The 20359-nt window shown below is 36.1% G+C and overlaps 1 protein-coding gene and 1 long non-coding RNA gene across 2 annotated transcripts in view; one reads left to right on the forward strand and one right to left on the reverse strand.

The window, feature by feature from the left end:
- Positions 1-844: 844 nt before the first annotated feature.
- Positions 845-19950, forward strand: LOC113674485 (uncharacterized). The gene is made up of 8 exons (XM_089204789.1): positions 845-981; positions 11277-11349; positions 13400-13510; positions 13991-14059; positions 15013-15153; positions 15471-15536; positions 15719-15781; positions 16260-19950. Exons 2-8 carry the CDS (start codon positions 11305-11307, stop codon positions 18015-18017), a joined length of 2253 nt encoding a protein of 750 aa, XP_089060915.1. The 5' UTR covers positions 845-981; positions 11277-11304; the 3' UTR covers positions 18018-19950.
- Positions 1476-20359, reverse strand: part of LOC149047195 (uncharacterized) — a 33851-nt gene continuing 14967 nt past the window's right edge. The window contains exon 4 of the long non-coding RNA XR_016186095.1: positions 1476-1559. This is a non-coding gene — a long non-coding RNA (uncharacterized LOC149047195). The remainder of the gene's footprint in view (positions 1560-20359) is intronic.

Below are 20359 nucleotides of genomic sequence, written 5' to 3' on the forward strand. Positions count from 1 at the left end.
GAGTGCGACCTTCAGAGGAGTATTTACAGCCTGCTGAGTCGCACATCTACATCGGCTCTTAACAACACTCTCTTTCTACGTTACACGTATGAAACGATTAACAAGTGAGAAGCGTGAGGTGACCTTTCCGAAGTCTCTCTCTTTTATTGCTCAGACTGTCACCCCCGTTGACTAACTGAATTCCTGGGACGGTTAGGCTAACTGGCGGCGGTCCAAATAGAGTCCATTGACGTATTGAACAGTTTTCCTTTATCTTTTTTGGAGTGTTTTGTGGTGGAGTCTATGTAATCACTTCCAACCCCCAAATAGAGTCTCTAGAGAGAATTAAGGGGATGAATCTTGTCTCACTTCCATGATGAAACTTGCCAGACTTTTTTTAACCTACTAAAACCTTCTCCAGTTCAGTTTAAATGGCTCACTGAGGCACATAAGCCTCCTTGCTACGACCAGCGAGGTGGCACAGACGGAACGAACTGAATAGGAATTTTAATTTTTGCTATTAATAAGTATTTGCCATTTGCCGCTAACAAAGATGTCACCGAAATAGACAAGATAAGTGTCATCCACTCTGTCTGAAATGACAGTGACTGGGACGGTGTGCTGGTAAATGACCCTCCTCCTACACTCTACTCCCATAATAGATCCCTTCAAGAAAACTTTGGACCGAAAGTAAAAGGAAAGCAAATTTTTATGTTTGCGGCATATCCTTTATCCGGGTAGACTGACGGCAACTTTAGAAAATACCTTTGAAAAGGAAAAAATGTTGATTTGAAAAATTTATTCAAATGCACACAGACACGACATAGGCATTATGGGATAGGGGAAAACCCCCTAATATTTATAGTGAGCACCATCACCGTAGGAAGCAAGGACATTGATCTTTGAAAACGTGATTTTCCCTTATCTCCACCTCAGCGGCTACAAAGTCGACTCATTTTTCAGGATTATTGACCAAAGAAGCTTCTCCCGTGTAATCTGAAGGTAATTTACAGGTCATTGCAATAGCACTTCAGTTTAACTTCATGGACTTCGGTAAAACAGGATATATCAGTATTTGTAAACTATTTGACACTGTAAACGTAAGGAAATATATCACCGATATCGAGTAGCAGTGTTCATTGATAGTGTTGGGAAGGAGCGATATAGGCTGTCATGTTTGTCAATAGCCTTCCACGCGTTAGTTTTTATTCGCGTGTTGTGTTTACCAGCGAGCAAGGAAGTCACGCTATTTGCATTCGCCGGAAATCATGGAGGTACAAAATATTGCGCAACACTATTAAAAACAAGGAAATTTAGCTGGCTTGGTAAAATTTATTTTGTTCACGAAACCATGATAAGACTTCAACTGACACGAAAATATTAGGGATAGAGTAACTTCTTTGATTTTGCCCACTTGGTGTACACGATTGTATCCAAGAGAAACGCGTCTAGGTGTTCATTAAGCAATATTTTCTTTATCCCTTTAACGGGCTGTTGATTACTTCACCTGGTTCTCCTGATTCCTCTTTGTTTTCTAAAATGATAAGCCAAGCCATTCAGGGACGAATATATTGCTGCTACTGAAACAGTTGAAAGCAAAGAAAATTCAGCAAGCATGACTATAAAAGAATTTATGTAGTTTGTAATGCCTATTTTTTTTTTCTGCCACACCGAACTATAACCAGAAATTTATGGTTTGTTTGTGAATAACTATGAAAGCAGTAAAATAAAGAGCTAAGTTTAAAGTTTTATCTTGATTATTCGACAAATTGATTGAAAACTTTCTTGTGCTTGTCATACATATAACAGGCAAGAACATTAAAATAACTATAGCACTGATGAAACAAGAGCATGCAGTATTGCCTTACTCCGGTAAAATTAATTTTCTATGATTTTATGGTAAATGGATTACTCAACAATAGATTAAACATGTGCAACTAATGACAAAAGTAATTTCAAATTTGGCAAGATCTGGTTAGTTGTAAATCCCCTTTACTCGCAGATATTATGAGTTGTATATAGATATGAGGACTGTGTTTTGACAGACTGTTCCATTCTGTTCAGTTTAATCAATTTGTTCTGTAATACTAAGGTAAACATTATCAAGAAAATTCAATTGTGAAAATAATGTAGTTGATTTCATTTCCCGAGCCAAAAAATGTTTCCTGTTGCAAGCTATCATCTTAATTTTCAAGCAACACAAATACTAGTACCTTGAAATCTGTGAATGACTATAGACTGCTGATTAATTTTTGAAAACCCAAATTTCATTCCGTTCTATTATCTTAAAGTATTAGCCAGAGATCCAGTATCATAGATTATCACTTGTGTTGTAAGAAAATTTGATTTTTTGTCATGATGTGATAGGCAGAGATTTTCTCACCCTTGAATGCCTAGATTTTTCCCAAGAAGTGTCTAAAAACATAAGTAAACTAGACGCATAACTGTGAACTTAGGCTTCTTTGCTTAGGAATGTTTATAAAGGCATTTAATCTGATGAAGAGGGTTGTTTAATTTATGTTTTGACAAATTTAAGCCCAAATCATGTCGTTTGTTTTCCTTACTCCCCACCACATGTTTCTTTGTTCTGCTTGTTATTATTAGTGCATTTCAAAGTGAAAAGTGCTGCGCACAACTGTTGTCACAAAAAAAGAAAGAAAGTGGACTCATTTTTAATGTGTAGATCAAAATAGATCACTGACGATGCTAGTCTGAATAGACGTTTTCAACTTATTTGGTGCATTTCTTTTAGAATAGCTCAAGTGGTGACATGGATATATATAAATATATATATATATATATATATATATATATATATATATATATATATATATATATATATAACTAACTGCAGACAGTACTGTTTCGGCCTTCTGGGCCTCATCAGTGCAGTGCTGATGCTAGGATGGAGGTAAGGCTATATAGCCACCCCAAGTGATCTCACATATGTGGTATCATCTAAGCCATGCCAGAGTGCTCAAACTAGAAAAACTAGTGAGCATGCATAATGCTAGCAGCAATGACTCATCCTAGTAGAGTGCTCAATTTGGACATGAAAGCAAAGCTTTGTATGCCAAAGAGCTATATCTAACTGCAGACAGTACTGTTTCGGCCTTCTGGGCCTCATCAGATTTATTAATAATTTTAAAGTCTTCAACAATTCTTAAAAATTCTTCTTAAAACAACTATCAGTGACAATATTTTAATTATAAAAAAAATAAGATGATAAATGAGATGTAATTGAAAGCAAGTCTCTTAAACAGATAAAATTGACAACTGTCAGCCTGTTGTAAGACAGATTATAATTAACTGGAACATGGTTGCCATTGTTCTGTTTCTAACTAATATGTACGCATAACTAATAGAGTGTTTGCATCACATGAGAGTGAGACCTTCTCTATGAAAAGTAGTTGTTCCATTAATCCATCTTCCTCTACTGACACAACATTGCACTGACTACAGCTTCATTAAATGTCAGTCCTAGTACTTTGTGCACTGTACTTGTCCATGCTAGTGTGATAGGAAATTGTAGTCTTTGTAATTCTGGTGAGGATTGTTTTCCTGGTCTGACTGTAATTCTAGCTAATACTGGTTGAATAGGTACAGCACTTTTTTCTCCAGCATAGTTATCTGTATATTTTTCTATAGCTTTTACACCAGCTTGAGATTCATCAAACTTTACATAGGCAACACATGTCTTGTTTGTATTTTGGTCAAAAGCAATTTTTGTTACAGTACCCATTTGTCTATTAATAAGTCTATCATTTACCAGGTATACCCGGCAGTTAACGTCACTCTAGAATTCATTTTTATCAAAACTTGAGAGTCAAATCCACCAGATTCTGATCTTCCTAATACTAATACTCTATCAATGTCTTGTTTTGTGACATTTGATGGTATTGATCTACAGCTTCAAGTCTAATGTACCAGTGTAGTTAAATTCTCAAGATGCACATTGTTATGTTGATTTACAGGAGCCTTTTCAGGGAAAAAAAGATATGCAATATGGGTATAATTAGCATCTGGGTATGATGGGTATAATTATTAGCATCTTTTGAAAATGAGGTCTTTGACTGGATGACTTTACTGCCTTCTTCACCCTTGCGAAATGGCTTTTGGAATTCCTAGGAATTTTTTCCCAGGAATTCCTGGGAATAAAGGTGTGAATTTTCACGGTAAATTCGGACTGGGAATTCCAAGGAATTCCCAACCATAACAACTCTGGTTCTAAAAACCTAGAAATTCCTAGAAATTCCCAGAAATTCCAAGTTTATAGCCAACAGGACTTGGAATTCCTAGGAATTCCAACTCAGAGAACCAATGAGTTTCCCTGAAAAGCTGTAAATCTAAAAAATTCCTAGGAATTTCTGGGAATTTTTGGGAATTTTTAGGAATGTTTAAGAATTACTAGGAATTTTAAGCAAAAATTTGAGGCTAATGATATAAAATAAATACTGTAAATTCAAAAAACCCGGCTAAAATTCAAGTATTCAATGAAATTTATTTAGAAGCTTAATTAAGGCTTACATGTAAAATATTTGTTATTAATTATTAACATCGATGTGTGGTAATATTAGGATAGAGTTTGATTTATTTTTCCTTTCTTGAAAACTTCATACAGATTAATCCTCAATTACAGCTATTCATATAAAATAGTCCTAATCAATCATTAAATTTGGTTTGACACAAATTGTGAATAGAATCTGTTAATTCTTTTCCATAAAATACAATATCTTAAATTATATTTGAAAACCAAGCACTCTTGGGAGTGAAGGGGTTAATTACAGACAAATAAAATTGATTTTTTGATTAAAATCTTGTTGTAACTGTAACAATAAATTAAATTGAAGTTATCCTAAACTGTAAACTTAGCTGCTATTTGTATTTTTTTTCCTGGGCTCACAATGAGTTGGCCTTGAATGAGGTTGTCTACAAGAAGCTTGACCATTTTGTATCTAGATTCCATGACATCTGAATTTGAAAAAAAATATACATATTTAAATATATATATATATATATTTAAAGCTCAGACCAGGCCTTTAAGATGGCTTTGAGGAAAAGGGCATTCATTGGATTCTCAAATTGAGAAATCTCTGTTATATTGAGTGACATTTTAATTGGAGTTAGTACATCTCTCTCGTAGATTTTACTAAAAAAGGGCTGAATGCATTATTTTGTTTACCAAGGAGGGCTTCTTTATGTAATAAGGTTTGACATTGTTTAATAACAGTTCCTATTATGAACCTTTAATGTTCCCAAACGTGACTAGAGTAATCTTGAAACCTTACTGATAGGTTTATTTCATTGTAAAGCATAAGCTTAAGAAACTGCGGCATGCAAGTGAGCGATTTGATTCTCAGAATTATTCTAGTTTCAGTTGCGCCAAGCGTTATGTAAGCTTAATTCAACCCGCTTCATCTATTCTTTTACAAGATTTTGATCACGTAACGAATATCGCAATTTTTACTTACCACAAACTTTCAAAATCGTAGCTTTACAGATGGCCACTCGACCCTTGTTTGTACCAGTCAATATGTCAACTGTTGTCCATTCTTTTAACTCCACAGCGCCAACGACTTTCTTTTCTTTTACAACACTCACGCTGTTCTCGTTTTCCCATTGAACCACAATAAAAACTATCTTTAGAAATGTTCTATTAAGCAAAACAGTTGAGAAAAACGATCAACCGATGAAAAGTACATTCAAAGATGAGCGCCAAATGGAGTCTTCTTTGTTTCCGATCACGGGCATCATCACGTGGATCTTTTAGGACTTGTCATTGGCTAGCAAAGTGAATCCGCTGGCTTGCCGATTGCGGTGTTAAGAGAAGCGCATAACTTTATTCTGACTTCTCCGACAGGTTCTCTGCTTCTAGACGATAGATACCTTAGTGATATAAATAATTATGTGAGCTCACTCTATGTAGAAATAATCGACAAGAATCGATCGTATTACAAAAAAAACTCACTTGAGTTGTGTTCATGGCAAAGGTGAGAAATAACACAAGCCAATCACAGTTTTGAATGCGACTACAAATCGTCTTTTACCCTCATATTTATGAAAGAAGGATACCACATTAGGAAGTATAAGAGATACATAGATGATCCCAGTGTACCAGTAACTAAATCTACAAAGCTTGACCGTAGCAAGCGTTCAGCAACACGTTCCAATACCGACATCTCGATTCCTCAGTCAGTCGTTTCCACTGAACTTAAAGCAGTAGTGACAACAGAGTAGAGTGCGTCTTACAAAGGAGAAACATTTGTACAAGAGACAGAAGTAACTATATGCGATTACAGAGATGCGTTGGAACTCTGGTCCACAAATAGTTATGCACTGTCCGAAGTATAAAACAATTTTGTTGATAGCTGACAGACAGAGAAGAACAAAAAGTAAACTTTTAGAGCTGTTATTATTGAAGTGTGACTTGCACTTTTCATTTTTTTTTATAAAGAAGGACTTGTATTTTGCACCAAAAATAAAAAGATGTAATATTTTTTGGGAGATCCAGTGATTGGGACGTTTAAGAAATTAAGTTATGAAAGGAAACTTGGTTGGTACTTCTCACTTCTAACAAGTCTTGTTGACAAATATTTTCAGATCAGAGTTTCAAATAAAGTAAATTGAAGACGTCATTTAAAAGGTGTTTTTTCTCAAAGGGAACATTGACTACCTCTGTCTTGTCTGCGTGCCAAATGTTTGCAAAGTGTGTGGATGATCCACAAGTATTGGAACTCTCACGAAAACAGAGCAAAAAAATGAAAAAAAAAACAGCAACAACAATCATGAGAAAAGAAAGATTAATAAGGTGTTGAATTTGTTTGTCTAAGGCATGGAATTTCTACTAAAAATATTGTCAACAAAAAGTCTCTGACAGGGTTTGAGGCAACTAGGCTTGACTGTTCCAAGGTTTTCTAACAAAGGCAACCAGTAATGTAGGTTAGGGAAGTAACTTATGTTCATAACTAACAAAGTTCTTTAAGTGTTAAGATAACAATGTAATTATTGTTAATTATTGTAGAAGTTGTGTACCAAGGGACAGCTAATGAATGTTTGATGATTTTGACACATCAGTGAACATGAGACATTAATTTGCATCATGATAAAAAATTTTTTTGATCATGGAATCCGAGAGTCCTTTGAGTTTAAAAAGCAAATCTGTGATATGAGTACATTGGATTAATTGGCAATTTCCATTTAACATAACTGACAGCTGGTTCATGAGAAAATCCATATTAATGTAAAGATTTACTAAAACTTAGTTTGAATAATAAATTTTATGATCTTTAAGTTATAAACATCTACATGTATGTATATCTCTTGGTAAGTTTTGTATAGCAAACCTTTTATTGAGCCAAAGTTTTAAGCCTCCGAAATTACTCCTTTTCTTAAAACCTTCACATTCAAGGTATGGAGAATTTCTTAGAATTTATGTGGACCTCAGGGTATTAAAATTGCCTCAAATTCAATTCCAAGAAATTCCCAAGAGTTCCACACTTCTTAAATTATAGGTAGTTTGTAAAGCTGAGAATTCCTAGGAATTCCTAGGGATTCCAAGTCCTCACAAAACTGGAGTCTTCCTTTCCCAGAAATTCCCAGTAATTCCAAGCTTTTTAAATCAGAGTTAATTTGCATAGTTAGGAATTTTTGAGAATTCCCAGAAAACTGGGAATTCAGTTTGCAAGGGTCATTTGCATAATTGGGAATTTTTTAGAATTCCTAGGAATTCCCAGAAAACTGGGAATTCAGTTTGCAAGGGCAGTGAGTTCAGGTTTTAAACTGTTCATGCTTTTAATCTTGTCATATGCTTTGCATTGCTGAGTGTTCAGTGATCTTACTGGCTTTCAAAGGTCATCATTAGATATTTCTAACGGTTGATTGTAGGTTGTTATTTCACCTGCAGGTTGTAGTTCTGTACTGGGAGCCAGATGGTCTGATATTTGGTTATTAAATGATTCTTTTGAATCATTGCTATCATTTTGTATTTGTGACTGTAGATCATCATTTTCTTGGTTATTAATTGCATCATATGAGTGAAGTACACCGTGATTGTTGCTTCTTAAAATTCAAGTGCTTCTACAACTGCCTCAGCATCAGTGGTTCAAATTAGTGTTTCTATTATGTTGTACTATAGTCTGGACTTCAGGCTCATAGAATTTAGACATGTAAGTCTGTTCATTTCCAAGAAGTTCACTTTCTTCTCTCCAAGGATAGTAATTTGATGATGAAAATATTTATCTAGTTCTTCTAGTGATTAAAAACAGGTTGCAAGTCTACATTGGCAGCATTAATCCCTTTAAACCAGCAATGAAGTAGTTGTCGATGAAACAGCTGTCTATTGGTCTTCGAAGATGTAGTTCATAGTCAGAGTCAGGAGATATAGGCAAAGCACTTTTATATTCATCACTAGTACAATTTCAAGTTGTTCAAACATATCATGTGAGGTTAAGGATCATAATCTGCCTTGCTTGAATTTAGAGACTGGTCTATTTTTTTGTTTTATCAGACTAAGTATGTCTTCTTTTCATCAATATTTGTTCCTTCATCTCTTCGTCCATGTCACCTGGTAAAGGTTCTCAGGTACAATAGTTTCTTTCTGTGAAAAATTGGCCAAAGTTAAATCTACATGCAATATTTTTATATACTTCCTGCACGTTTTACTGTGGCTATGTGTTTGATATTTTGCATCATTTAAAGAAAATCAGCATCCTTATCTTTGTCTGGTAGGTATGCTTGTACATGCTTGTCAATAAAGATCAGATAGGCTTCTTTGGTATCTTGTGACAATTTAGGACAGCCTACCATCTAAATGGGACTATGGACATGAGGACTACCCCTCATTTGGAATTCAATACGCACTGCATATATAGTATACAATCTTACCATTTGGATTCACATCAGTCAGAAATACTGTTGTGAAAAAAGTTTCTACTCTGTATTGGAAGTGCTTTGCTACTATAACAGGATTAATATTGAGAATTAAGTCTATGTACATCTTTCATTATATGACAAAGCATCTACTTCTTCATTTGTCATATTTATGCGATATAGCTCTTGCTATAATTTGGAATAATTCAGGCCACCTCAGGTCAGCACATGATAATGTCATGAACCATGTTCAGGTATACCAAGCTGCTATACCATAGCTATTAATTCATACATGAATTTTTGCCAGTAAGGAGGGGAACTTGGAATTTGTCTCAGAAACAAGTATTGAGAGATTTAGGATTTTGTTGCATTTGTGTGTTTGACATTACTTGAGATGCTGTTATACTCTGACCATGTACTTTCTTTAGAGCAATATTAATACTGTCAGATACTTTTTTTTATTATTATGAACTGTGCAGAAAAGAAATATTCTGGATTAGGAGCAAACCTGATCCACTGTAGAGTAACAATCCTGTATTAAAGTACTTTACTTAAGTGACAATTTATTGTCTCTGTCACCAGTATAACCAAATCTACCCTTTAGAAAAAATACTGGGAATACAAGTTCTTTACTTTGCTTATCAGTCAGTAGACACTGGGAGTTTACTTTCACCAGGTGCAATATTATAAACTTCTCTTCCTGTACTAGAATTATTTGTATTATCTTCTTCCATAATAACAGGATAATCTGGAATAACAGACTGTAAATATGTCTCACTGACAGGTGACCTGTGCTCATTTAAAGGACCCAGTGTTTCTGTATTACTATTTGCTGGTGTGTCAGAATTAATTTCTTCTGAATTTGGCTGGGATATCTCAGAATTTGGACTAATACAATCATCTGCATTTTCAGATGCATTTTCTAATTTATTTGTTATGAGAGTTAGGTGGTGTAGTGATGTCAGTAAGCTGATTCTGTGTCGTACTTGTTAGAGCTGTACCAATATTTGTACAATCAATCTGTATATATCATTATATAAAGGGTTATTGACTTTTAACCAATTTAATGCTGTGATTATGAATTCTAGTCCCCTGAATTGAAGTTTTCTTTTTAATTTTAGAAGCTAGGATAATACCAGATCTTTCAGGAGGAGGAGGAAATATGTTACATGTTTGGTCACATTCAATTGGAACTTTGCACATGGCACCTTTAATTTTCTTCTGTTGTCCTTTACAGGCATAACAATTATTTTTCAAATACTATTTGCTGTGCTATTATTATTTGTTCTAATTTTTTATGATTCAAGCTGAGTTGGAACATCATCCACATCCACAAATTTTTCATTTCCACAAACATCTATTGTTTTTGGCAAGTCATTAGTTGAAAACTTTTCTTTTACAGATAGAAGGTCACACAGCCTTTTGTCATAGTTTACAATAATAGATAAAGTATTGGAATTCCAATAGCTGGATGATTTCATTTGAGAATAACAGAAAGAGCAAATGGCTACAGAACAACTTCGATTGAACTCCTTAATTTCACACATTGTGTTTTCACAATGTCATTGTTATGTATACTCAAGTATTGTGCCAAGCTATTCAATGGTGATACTTCTAGAAGCACACAAGTGCCTTGGGGATGTCCTCTACCATATAAATCTCTTGCATGAGGATCGAGTATTTTAAATCCCATGTCACCTTTACAATAAATAGCAACAGCAATGCACCCACCTGTTAATATGAAGTTTTTGTAGTCTTCAGATATCAGTGATTCAAAAGCTCTTTGCAAGGAAGAACAATATCGATAGCATCGTATAGTTGCTTTCTTACTTCGCAACTGAAAATGTATACTTAGCGCATGTGCTTCACTTGCTAGATTGCATTTTGCGTCTCAAGACAGAAATTAATAATCAAGCCCAATTTATAACTCGGGCATTCCACTGGAAGCCCGAGTAATAAACCTCAATGTTTCTTGTTTCTAGAAACATTAAAGAAACTGATAATTAACCTATCAAGCAAAATGATACGTTTAAAACGAAAACCCAGGGCAACCCATGAGAGGGTGTGGTCTCAGCATGTGTTGCGTTCTAATGATATGGAGGGCAAGACTTATATGGGCATACTCCTATATTCTTCAAGAAATTGTTTGAAAGAATCATCCTGCCCACAGAAGATCCTAACTTATTGTTAAGCATAAATAAATGTTGTAATGTGAAGGGAGGGAGGAAGGGGAATGATGTTACTGTCTAGGTGACATTACCTTAGTCTGGGTGAGAAATGCAGTTTTGATAAGGTTGATCTTAAGAGAAGTTACTTTGACTTTGATTTTGAAAATTATAATCAGTTTTATTCAATAGCACTAACCTTACCAAAAGGATAATAAAGGTTTGTTCAAGTTCATAATATGAATTAATTTTGTTATTTTACAGAGGAGATTTCACTCATTCAGGTCTATATATGACTTCATACCTTGCAAGAACAGAAACCCTTAAAGAGGAGAAAGTAAGCTGTCAGCTATCTTCTAAATTAAATGGCTAGCTCTAATAATGTACTCACAAGGAAGTAGTGGACTAATTTAAGACAATGAGATGTATTTCTAGTTAAATCTGTTTCTTTACCCCATGCATGTACCTGTATGTTTGCCCAATTTAATTCCCTCTCTCGGATTCGAAGCAAGCAACCAAACCTTGCCAAATTTACCCCTATTGTCAACCTGACCAGCCTAATAAACTTAACCCTTTACTTCCCATGGGTGATTAAGAGAGAATTTCTCCTTACAATATCAATACAATATCAAGCTTAGAAGTGATGAGAATAAAGTATAATATCAATTAGGGGATTATTAATTGATCCAATACCAAATTCTCCAAATTTACATCATAAGAATTGTATGACAGACGGTAAGGAGAATTACTAATAAGATCTTGGGAGTTAAAGGGTTAAACATGCAACCTTAATACTTTCCAATTCAACCTCTCACCAGCCTCTCCAATCTCCCACTGAACTTACCAAATCATCTCACTACCCTCTTAAACCTTGACAAACTTGACAATTTCATTTGAGATTATTAGACTAATTAAGTGTGAAATTGATGTGGGTTTTAGTTGAGCTGATGGTTTTTTACCCCAATTTCAGCATTCAGGCAATATGATATGCTCCCACGACTTCCAATCAGCCTCACCAGACTCACCAATCCTGCCAACCTCACTAATGCAAGCGACCTCACCAGCCTTACCACAACTTTAGCGACCCAACCAACCTCACCAGTCTCACAAACCTAAGCACACTGTAATCTCAGTTGTATTTACATAATTAACCTCACCAGCCCCACCAACAAGCATCATCTAACGTCACCCTTCCAACTGACCTCATCAGTCTTATCGACCTCACCAACTATATTAATACTGACATTATCTCACCAGCTTCACCACAACCTCAGAAGCCCAATTAACCTCACTACGGTCACCAACCTTACCCACCTCACTAACCTCACCAGACTCACCAACCTGACCACAAACTGTGCAACCGACCCTCACAGACCTCACCAATGTAAACCCAACAAAACCACACCGACATCAACATCTTCACCTACTTCACCGACATCACTGACGTTACAAACCTCACAAACTTCATTAAACACCACACCAACACCACCTTCTTCACCAGTACTTCTCCAACCTCACCAGTATTACCAATCTCACTAACTCACCAACCTCACTAACCCCACGAACCTCGCCAACCCCACAAACCTTGTTGAAGGCGTAACTGAAATAACTGACCTAAATATAATCAAGTCCTAAATGTAATGACATTTGGTCCTAAATGTAATAAGCCTTTAATGCAATTGTTTAACTGCGCTAGTGCATTGTTGTTATAGCAGACATTCACATTGAGATGTGAAGTGACAGTTGTTACACCAAAGAATCCTCTGAACAATATTCATGGCATATTGTGGGCTCACTGATATTAAAATTAGCATCTTTTATTTGCTTGAGACGTAGGTCAAGAAGCATTGGCTGCAAACCCCTATACTGATATACTTTTGGCATCAAATTGACGGACGTCAAAATAATGAGAACACTGACTAATACTTCTCTTTATATCTTTGAATCTTAAGTGCAACAGATTTTGACGATATACCTGTGTGATCAGTGCTGAAGTCAACAATTTATGAACCAAATTACAAGGAAAAGGAAGTCCACTTACCTATACCTTAGACAAATTTGGGGCTCGAAAGTGCATTTTTTGTACTGTCTTCCTTTGCCAGATTTGTCTGGGTCTGCATGAAAGTTAAAGAGTTTATATTCTCTTAGCTTGGTCAATAAGGATTAATTATATGGCAAAAATATTTCGCTGTAATAAGAATCAACAATAACTTGTTTATTTTGAGAGCCTACGTGGTTGACTGACCAGACTTATTAACTATTCTTTAGACAACCCGTACACTCGTAATTTTTAAATCTAGATTTTAAGAACTGAGTTGGGATTAAATTAGATGAATGGATTTGAGAACTAGACCGAAATTGTAATTTCTGATATTCCCTACTTTTAGGACTTGAGGATGTTTCATTCAAAGGAAATGCAATGTGATAGACGTGACGAGGGTGATGAGCAATGTAAATTGACAGAAGAACCTCTGGAGAAAAAAAAGATCTGCAGTAAGGTAACCCCTCCTCTAAAATAAGAGATGTCTGTAAATGATCCTTAGAAACTATATTTTTATTTTCATTTTTTGGGATTAAACGAAGGTCTATATACTGAGGGTTCATCTCACTGTCAATCAAATGTAATGGGAAACCACTCGGCTCTCCGCAATTCTCCTCCGCAATTCTTTGGTCATCGTACTGAAAATAAGTCTTTTATATGTGGTATTGGTTTTGCACGAAGTATTTCATCGAACTCGCAAGGAGGAAAATCTTAGGAGGCTATTGCAAAAATGGAAAAGGTCAGAAGATAGCGTCGCAATGGAGTGAAATGCAACACAAAGCTCAAAATGGGAGGATTGATGAAGGACTGTGAATGCTCTATACGAGAGAGACCTTAAGAAAGAAAGACTTGAATAACAGTATGGAAAATAATTTTATTTGTGTATTTTGTATTCGAAGTTTTTGGTGAAACATTCATTCCTTCTTGTCTTAAAAAGGCTGAAGGGGAACACCCAGCCAATGAGAACAGTAACAACATCCTAAATTCCAACTACGAAAGCGAAGAGGTACACCATTTATGCAGAAAAGCTACCATTTTTATATTAATTAAACTGTTTTCTATTATGTCTCGTCATTGACCCTTCAAAAAAATGGCGTCTGAGAAAGACAGACATCTTTACAGCTCAGGGCTATGCTTTATCTCCTTATGCAAACGTATGTGTTTTCTTCGGACGTGCATTGACATTAACTGAGTCCAAGACCATTTTTTGCCGAACGATTTAATTTTTTGATATCGATCGCTATTTTGTAGAAGGCTCTATTTTAAATTATGAACCATAATCGGGATTGGAGACGTTAAGGAGTGATTCAGCTCTATAATGGTGCGAACCACCGCCGTCTCTACCAACAAAAGACAATTAGTACCTATGCTTAACAAAATCGCACGAGAAGCGTTGATGTCACGTATATTTGGCATCTTATACTGTGACATCTTTCAGTGGCGCATCGAAACGATAATTGTGACTGAAATTTGAATGAGATTCCTTTGTGCACTCTGCCAACCGTGGAGATAAGATAATTAAGAATTTTTTAGGTGTTATGAATACTTTAGCATGATGATTGGGGGCACTAAAATCTGGAACACTAAAATAATAATTGCTGACTTGAGAAGAAACAAAATCGAGGTTAAGTGAAAGTACAGGCTGAGCAATAGAGAAAAATAAAATCGCAAATATTACAATTTAAAGCTACGATGCGCATTAAAGGCGGTCCGCTCCACAAACTTCACTCATTGTTCTCGACGGATCTAACTTTCTCACCCCAGTTTTGAGACTGCTTATATATAATTTACGTCTTACGCATAAATTCGCGCAGAAAATCTATTACAATGTACACTGATTAGTAACTTTAATTGCACGCGGGACTAACTTTACTTCGTTAGAGAGATAACGAAAGGACATGAATAAAAGGCGTTTCAAGTGATCCTACACTAAACTACACTAAACCAATACACTTTAAGAACCTAGAAAACTCTCATTCCGAAGACTTTAAAATTGGTACTCATAAAGAGAAGGAAGAGGGATATGGACTGACAGACCAATCCTGGGTGGATGATACAGACTGCACTCAACTCGAAGGTTCACCTGAACTATGCAGTGAGGTAAAATATTTTCCAGAAACAGTGTTGCTCGGCTGACTTGAAGGAGATAGGATTGTTCATTGTAACTTTTTTTTTTGGGCTCAAAACTAAGGTACTTGTTCCAGTTTTGTTTTCAGTCATTTACCTTCGATAGTTCACTTCCTCAAAACATGTCTTATTTCATTATTGTGGGAATATGGGAAAGTTTTTTTAAAAAGTAACGTTGGTTTGAAACGGAATATTACTACTAAAGGTCGCCACCAAACTGCTTTTATTTGTCGATTTTGGATTGTGTTGTTTTCGTGAGACATTAATCTGTTCTTTTTTTATTAATATAGACTGAAGAGGAAACCCATTCCCATGAGGAAAAAGACATTCCGTCCCCTGGTTTCAATAACGAAGAGGTATGCAACGTACGATGAACTTTAATCATATTTTTAACTGTTCTGAACTCCAAAAGTTTCAATCGCGGTTAGAGACTGTAAACCTCCATGCTTTGTTATTTTAATTTGTTATTTTACTTTGTTATAGATAATTTTTTGTATGCAAACATGCTTACGAATAAAATGTTACTCCTTTCTCCTAGGAGTTTGAGGATGATGAAAGGGATTGTAATCAACTTGAGAGTGGATCAATTGTATTTAATGAGGTAAAAATTATTATCAGTGTAAGGGACATTCTTAAGTTTTCCTGGTACGTATGTCCCTTCTTCAAATGATATGATTAGGCTGTCTGTCTGTTTTATTTACACATTGATCTGTTACTTTTGACTGCACAGATCCATTAAGAAAAGAAGCTTTGACTCATTGCATAAGATTCTTTTCACTAAGTTTTTCAAGATATTTTTGTGCCACTTTTTTGTTTCATACTCTCCGAAGGGTTTAGGACATTTTATACCTTCGCTTGCGTCAGCACCAAAACAATAATAAAAAAAATGAACTGAACAAAATATTTGCAGCTTCAGTATTAGAGTTTGGACGTAATTGTCAAGACTTGTTTGGGATTCACTCCCAAACAGTGAGATAGTTGTGTAGGTAGTAAGCACGAGAATTGTCTTATTTTGTTTCGTCAATCTAGCTGTATGAGTTTGTGAAAAAGTAACATATGGGGTTTTTTTGCTCTCACAGGGTCTTACCAGCGAATCGTTGCATATCCGTATGGCACTTCATGTGGCCGTTCAGAGTGTCTTCAGCAAGTTATGGAACGCTTTTTTCACCATTTTGTATCTGTTAACTAAAGGTGCAGGTAAAAACAAGGACGCCCAGACTAAACTCCCTCCTTATGATACAAAAGTCTCCAAACCAAGCGATACCCTGGTCGCCGACGTATCTTTTGCCAGGAACGTCTATATTAAGAAGCTTGAAAGAAGAATAGCTGACCTGGAGAAAATGACCAAAGAAATGGCCCAACTCGACTCGCGATCGAAGGAAATAAATAATCGCACAGAAAGGATGGAAGAGAAGTTGGCCCAGCACGATTTGCATTTGAAAGAATGGGGTAGCCGCGCAAAAAATGTGGAGAAGGTAGTGGCTCAACACGATTCGCTACTGAAAGAAATGAATAATTGCAAACAAGAAATGGATAAAAAGATGGCCCAGCATGACATACGCTTGGAGGAAATCGGAAACCAAGGAGAGATTACAAAGAGGAAGATGTCCCAACACGATTTACAATTGATAGAAATGGAAAATAGTGCAAGGAAGATGGAAAATTGTGGGGAGATGATGAAGAAGAAAATGGCCCAACAAGATTTGCAGTCCAAAGAAATGGAAAAGAGGGCGGAGAAGATTGAGAGGAAAATCTCCCAGTACGACTCACAATTGCAAGAGATAGATAATCGTGGAGAGATGATGAAGAATAAAATGGCCCAACAAGATGTGCAGTCCAAAGAAATCATTCAACGGGCAGAGAAGATAGAGAGAAATATTGCCCAGCACGACTCACAATTGCAAGAGATAGATAATCATGAGGAGATGATGAAGAATATAATGGCCAAACAAGATTCGCAGTCCAAAGAAATCGTTAAACGGGCAGAGAAGATAGAGAGAAGTATTGCCCGGCACGACTCGCAATTGCAAGACATGGATAATCGTGGTGCGATAATGAAGAAAAAAATGGCCCAACAAGATTTGCAGTCCAAAGAAATGGGAAAGTGGGCAGAGAAGATTGAGGGGAAAATCTCCCAGCACGACTCGCAACTGCAAGAGATCGATAACCGTGGAGAGATGATGAAGGGTAAAATGGCCCAACAAGATTTGCGGTCCAAAGAAATCGTCAAACGTGCAGAGAAGATTGAGAGAAATATTGCCCAGCACGATTCGCAATTACAAGATATGAATAATCGTGGAGAGATGATGAAGAAGAAAATGGCCCAGCAAAATTCCAGGTCCAAAGAAATGGAAAAACGGGTAGAGAAGATTGAGAGAAGTATTGCCCAGCTCGACTGGCAATTACAAGATATGAATAATCGTGCAGAGAAGCTGAAGAAGGAAATGACCCACTACACCTCGCAATTGCAAGAGATGGGTAACCGTTGTGAGTCAATGCAGGATAAAGTGGCCCAACAAGGTTCACAGTTTGAAAAAGCGAGTAATCGTATTGAGACGATGAAGAGGGTGCTGGCCCAACAAATGGATCACCTTAAAGAGAGGATGGAGAAGGGAATGCGAGAAGTAGGCGAAACAATTAACAACCATTATGCCTTTATCTGCATTCAGGACCAAAATACCGTCCGTCTTCAGAGTTACCTCAACAGAGTGTTACAACAGCACTTGATCTACTGGCGAAATGGTCAAACCCAAGTACGAAATAGCTTAAATGATCTGATTGTGCGAATTGATACCTTATTCGCAATGTCTGCTCCAAGTACACCAGCTGAACTGTAATGTTTTAAGTCATCTTGTGAGGTAGTTGCTTTTATCATCATATAAGCTGATGCTACAAAGCTACATTTATTTCGTGGTTTTTTAAAATCAGTTTTAATTTTTTGCATAGCACAGTGTAAGTCCTTTTTCTAGTATTATAATAATTCTTTGTTTTAGCTAAAACTTTAAAGTATACTTATAAAGGAAAAAATGAAATATTTACATAAAACTGGCCAAGACGTTCCAAGCAATTTGATCAGCAGTGATGGGTTTAGCAATAGATTCATGTTAAGAAACAGTTGAGTGGCTTAGGGGTTTTGAGGAGAGTTCTGAAAGCCAGAGGGCTACCGATGCTTCCAGAAAACAGCTGAAAAGATCAGAGCAGTAAAATCAGTGCTTACTTACCTCTTGTAATCAGCTTTTAAGGCTCCAGGAACCATCAGTGCATAAACGAAATTTGCACAATGCATGTTGCACTGTGTTTAAGAGTTTGATTATTTTGAAATGCTTGAACGAGTCTTGTGAGCCTTTGTTTGTCATGTGCTGCTAGACCACCCTTTTATTTTCACCTTTTGAGTGATGTGTCCTTGACCGTTGTATCAGGACTTAATTCTCGTACGATAATCGCCATCACTTGTCGTGTTTGGGTTTGTCCTTGACATTGCTTAGAGTCCTCAAGGGGAAGTTTTGTTTATCTTTTAACTCTTGAGATTGGTTATTTTCACATGCTTTCTTATTCACTTTTGTTAAACGATAAAAATAGAAATATAGTTAATCTAAAAAAATTGTAAGGGTTTCCTTATATAGGTGTTGGGAAATGACTGAAAATAGCACATTACCATAAACCATTCAGTAAAATTATAATAAGTCAGTTGATCATTTCCTTTTCCCTATTGGCGATCTTCTTATCCTTTTGGCGGTCTTATCTTACGGGTAGAATTTCAGTCACCTTTTTCTTATTGTGATCGTGAATTTGACATGGAGACATGTTTCGATGTAAACTGTAACTTACGGCTAAATATTGGTATATTTCCATTATGTTACGAAAAGATGTTTAATTACGAAGAAAAATGACCTTACCATATAAAAATCGATCCCGTACTAGAATTTCTTGGAAACAACCTTTCTCATATTTTTTAAACTCTTTGATATTCTTATTTTTATGGTTCAATCCATGTCGAATTCCAGATCAAGGAAATAGTTCTTCAATTTTAATTTAGCACGTTCGACACCTCTTTTTCTTAGAGGTGACTTAAGGTGTAAACAAGTAGTACTTTTCATTCTCCGCACTGAATTTATAATCAAGTAACTTAAACGAATAGCACTTAGCTCTTTTAGAGGCGGTACCTTAGGTAGGCCCCTTCTTCTCCGAATTTTCTGCTTATTCTGTTGTTATGTAACAGTCTTCGAAGGCTATTTTCTCTTAAGATATTTTTCTAAGTATGATTCTTATTCTGCTAGTAAGTTCATTATAATTTTTATATTGTCAATCTTGTTTTTGTTTTACCTGACCTTGACCGTAAGACTAAGAAATTTAAGGTAGAAATGATTTTGTAAAGCGTAAACATCTCGAAGGTACATACTTAGCATGCAGGAACTGTTTCTCGTAACTCAACGTGATTCGCCAGCTTAGTGAGAATTGATGACGATGCATGAGGATTGACAGCTTAGTAAGTGTCACCTTTATTAACTAGTGACCAACATTCTCATTGCGATTTGAGCTAGTTCCCGGCATAGTAAGTTTTGTAGTAAAGAAGAGAATAAAGGAAGAGTCAACAGAACAACGAGTGTTAGAAATGTCTCATAAAATTGTTTGGGTAAGCGTTCAACTAATGTGTTCACTCTGCCATGGTCAGGATATTTAATAGGGTGTACTTAGGGCTGAATTAGAGAGAGACAGAGGGAGACAGAGAGAGACAGAGACTCGGAGAATGAAATAAAGTTCCTGAACAGACTTCTTGTACCTCCCGTTTGCGCATGGTGCTCGAGCTAGTTTAACCCAACAGTCTATCGGGTATTAAAATTTTTTTACCATGTTTTTCGTGCGCATATCGAGTTATAGATGTAGGCGGAAAGTTTGGAGAGCTTGTGAGAGGCGTTAGAGTTTAGGCGAGTCGAGGCGCAGCCGCGAGCAACTCTAGCTTCTACCGAGTACTCGTTAAACTTCCCAAGTGCATCCATAACTCGATATGCGCACAGCTGAAGCATGAAGCAATTTTTTTTATATCAAAGCATGTAGACACGTTTCATATGTTGTTAAGGTTATGTTACTACATAACTGGGAATTTCGTGGCCTAACCTTACATTCCACATTTACTTATTGTAGAAATATCCTTTTATTGGTATTCATAATGCGATACTCA

The sequence above is a fragment of the Pocillopora damicornis genome, chromosome 4, assembly GCF_964200805.1.
Source record: "Pocillopora damicornis chromosome 4, jaPocDami1.2, whole genome shotgun sequence".
Classification (NCBI taxonomy): domain Eukaryota; kingdom Metazoa; phylum Cnidaria; class Anthozoa; order Scleractinia; family Pocilloporidae; genus Pocillopora; species Pocillopora damicornis.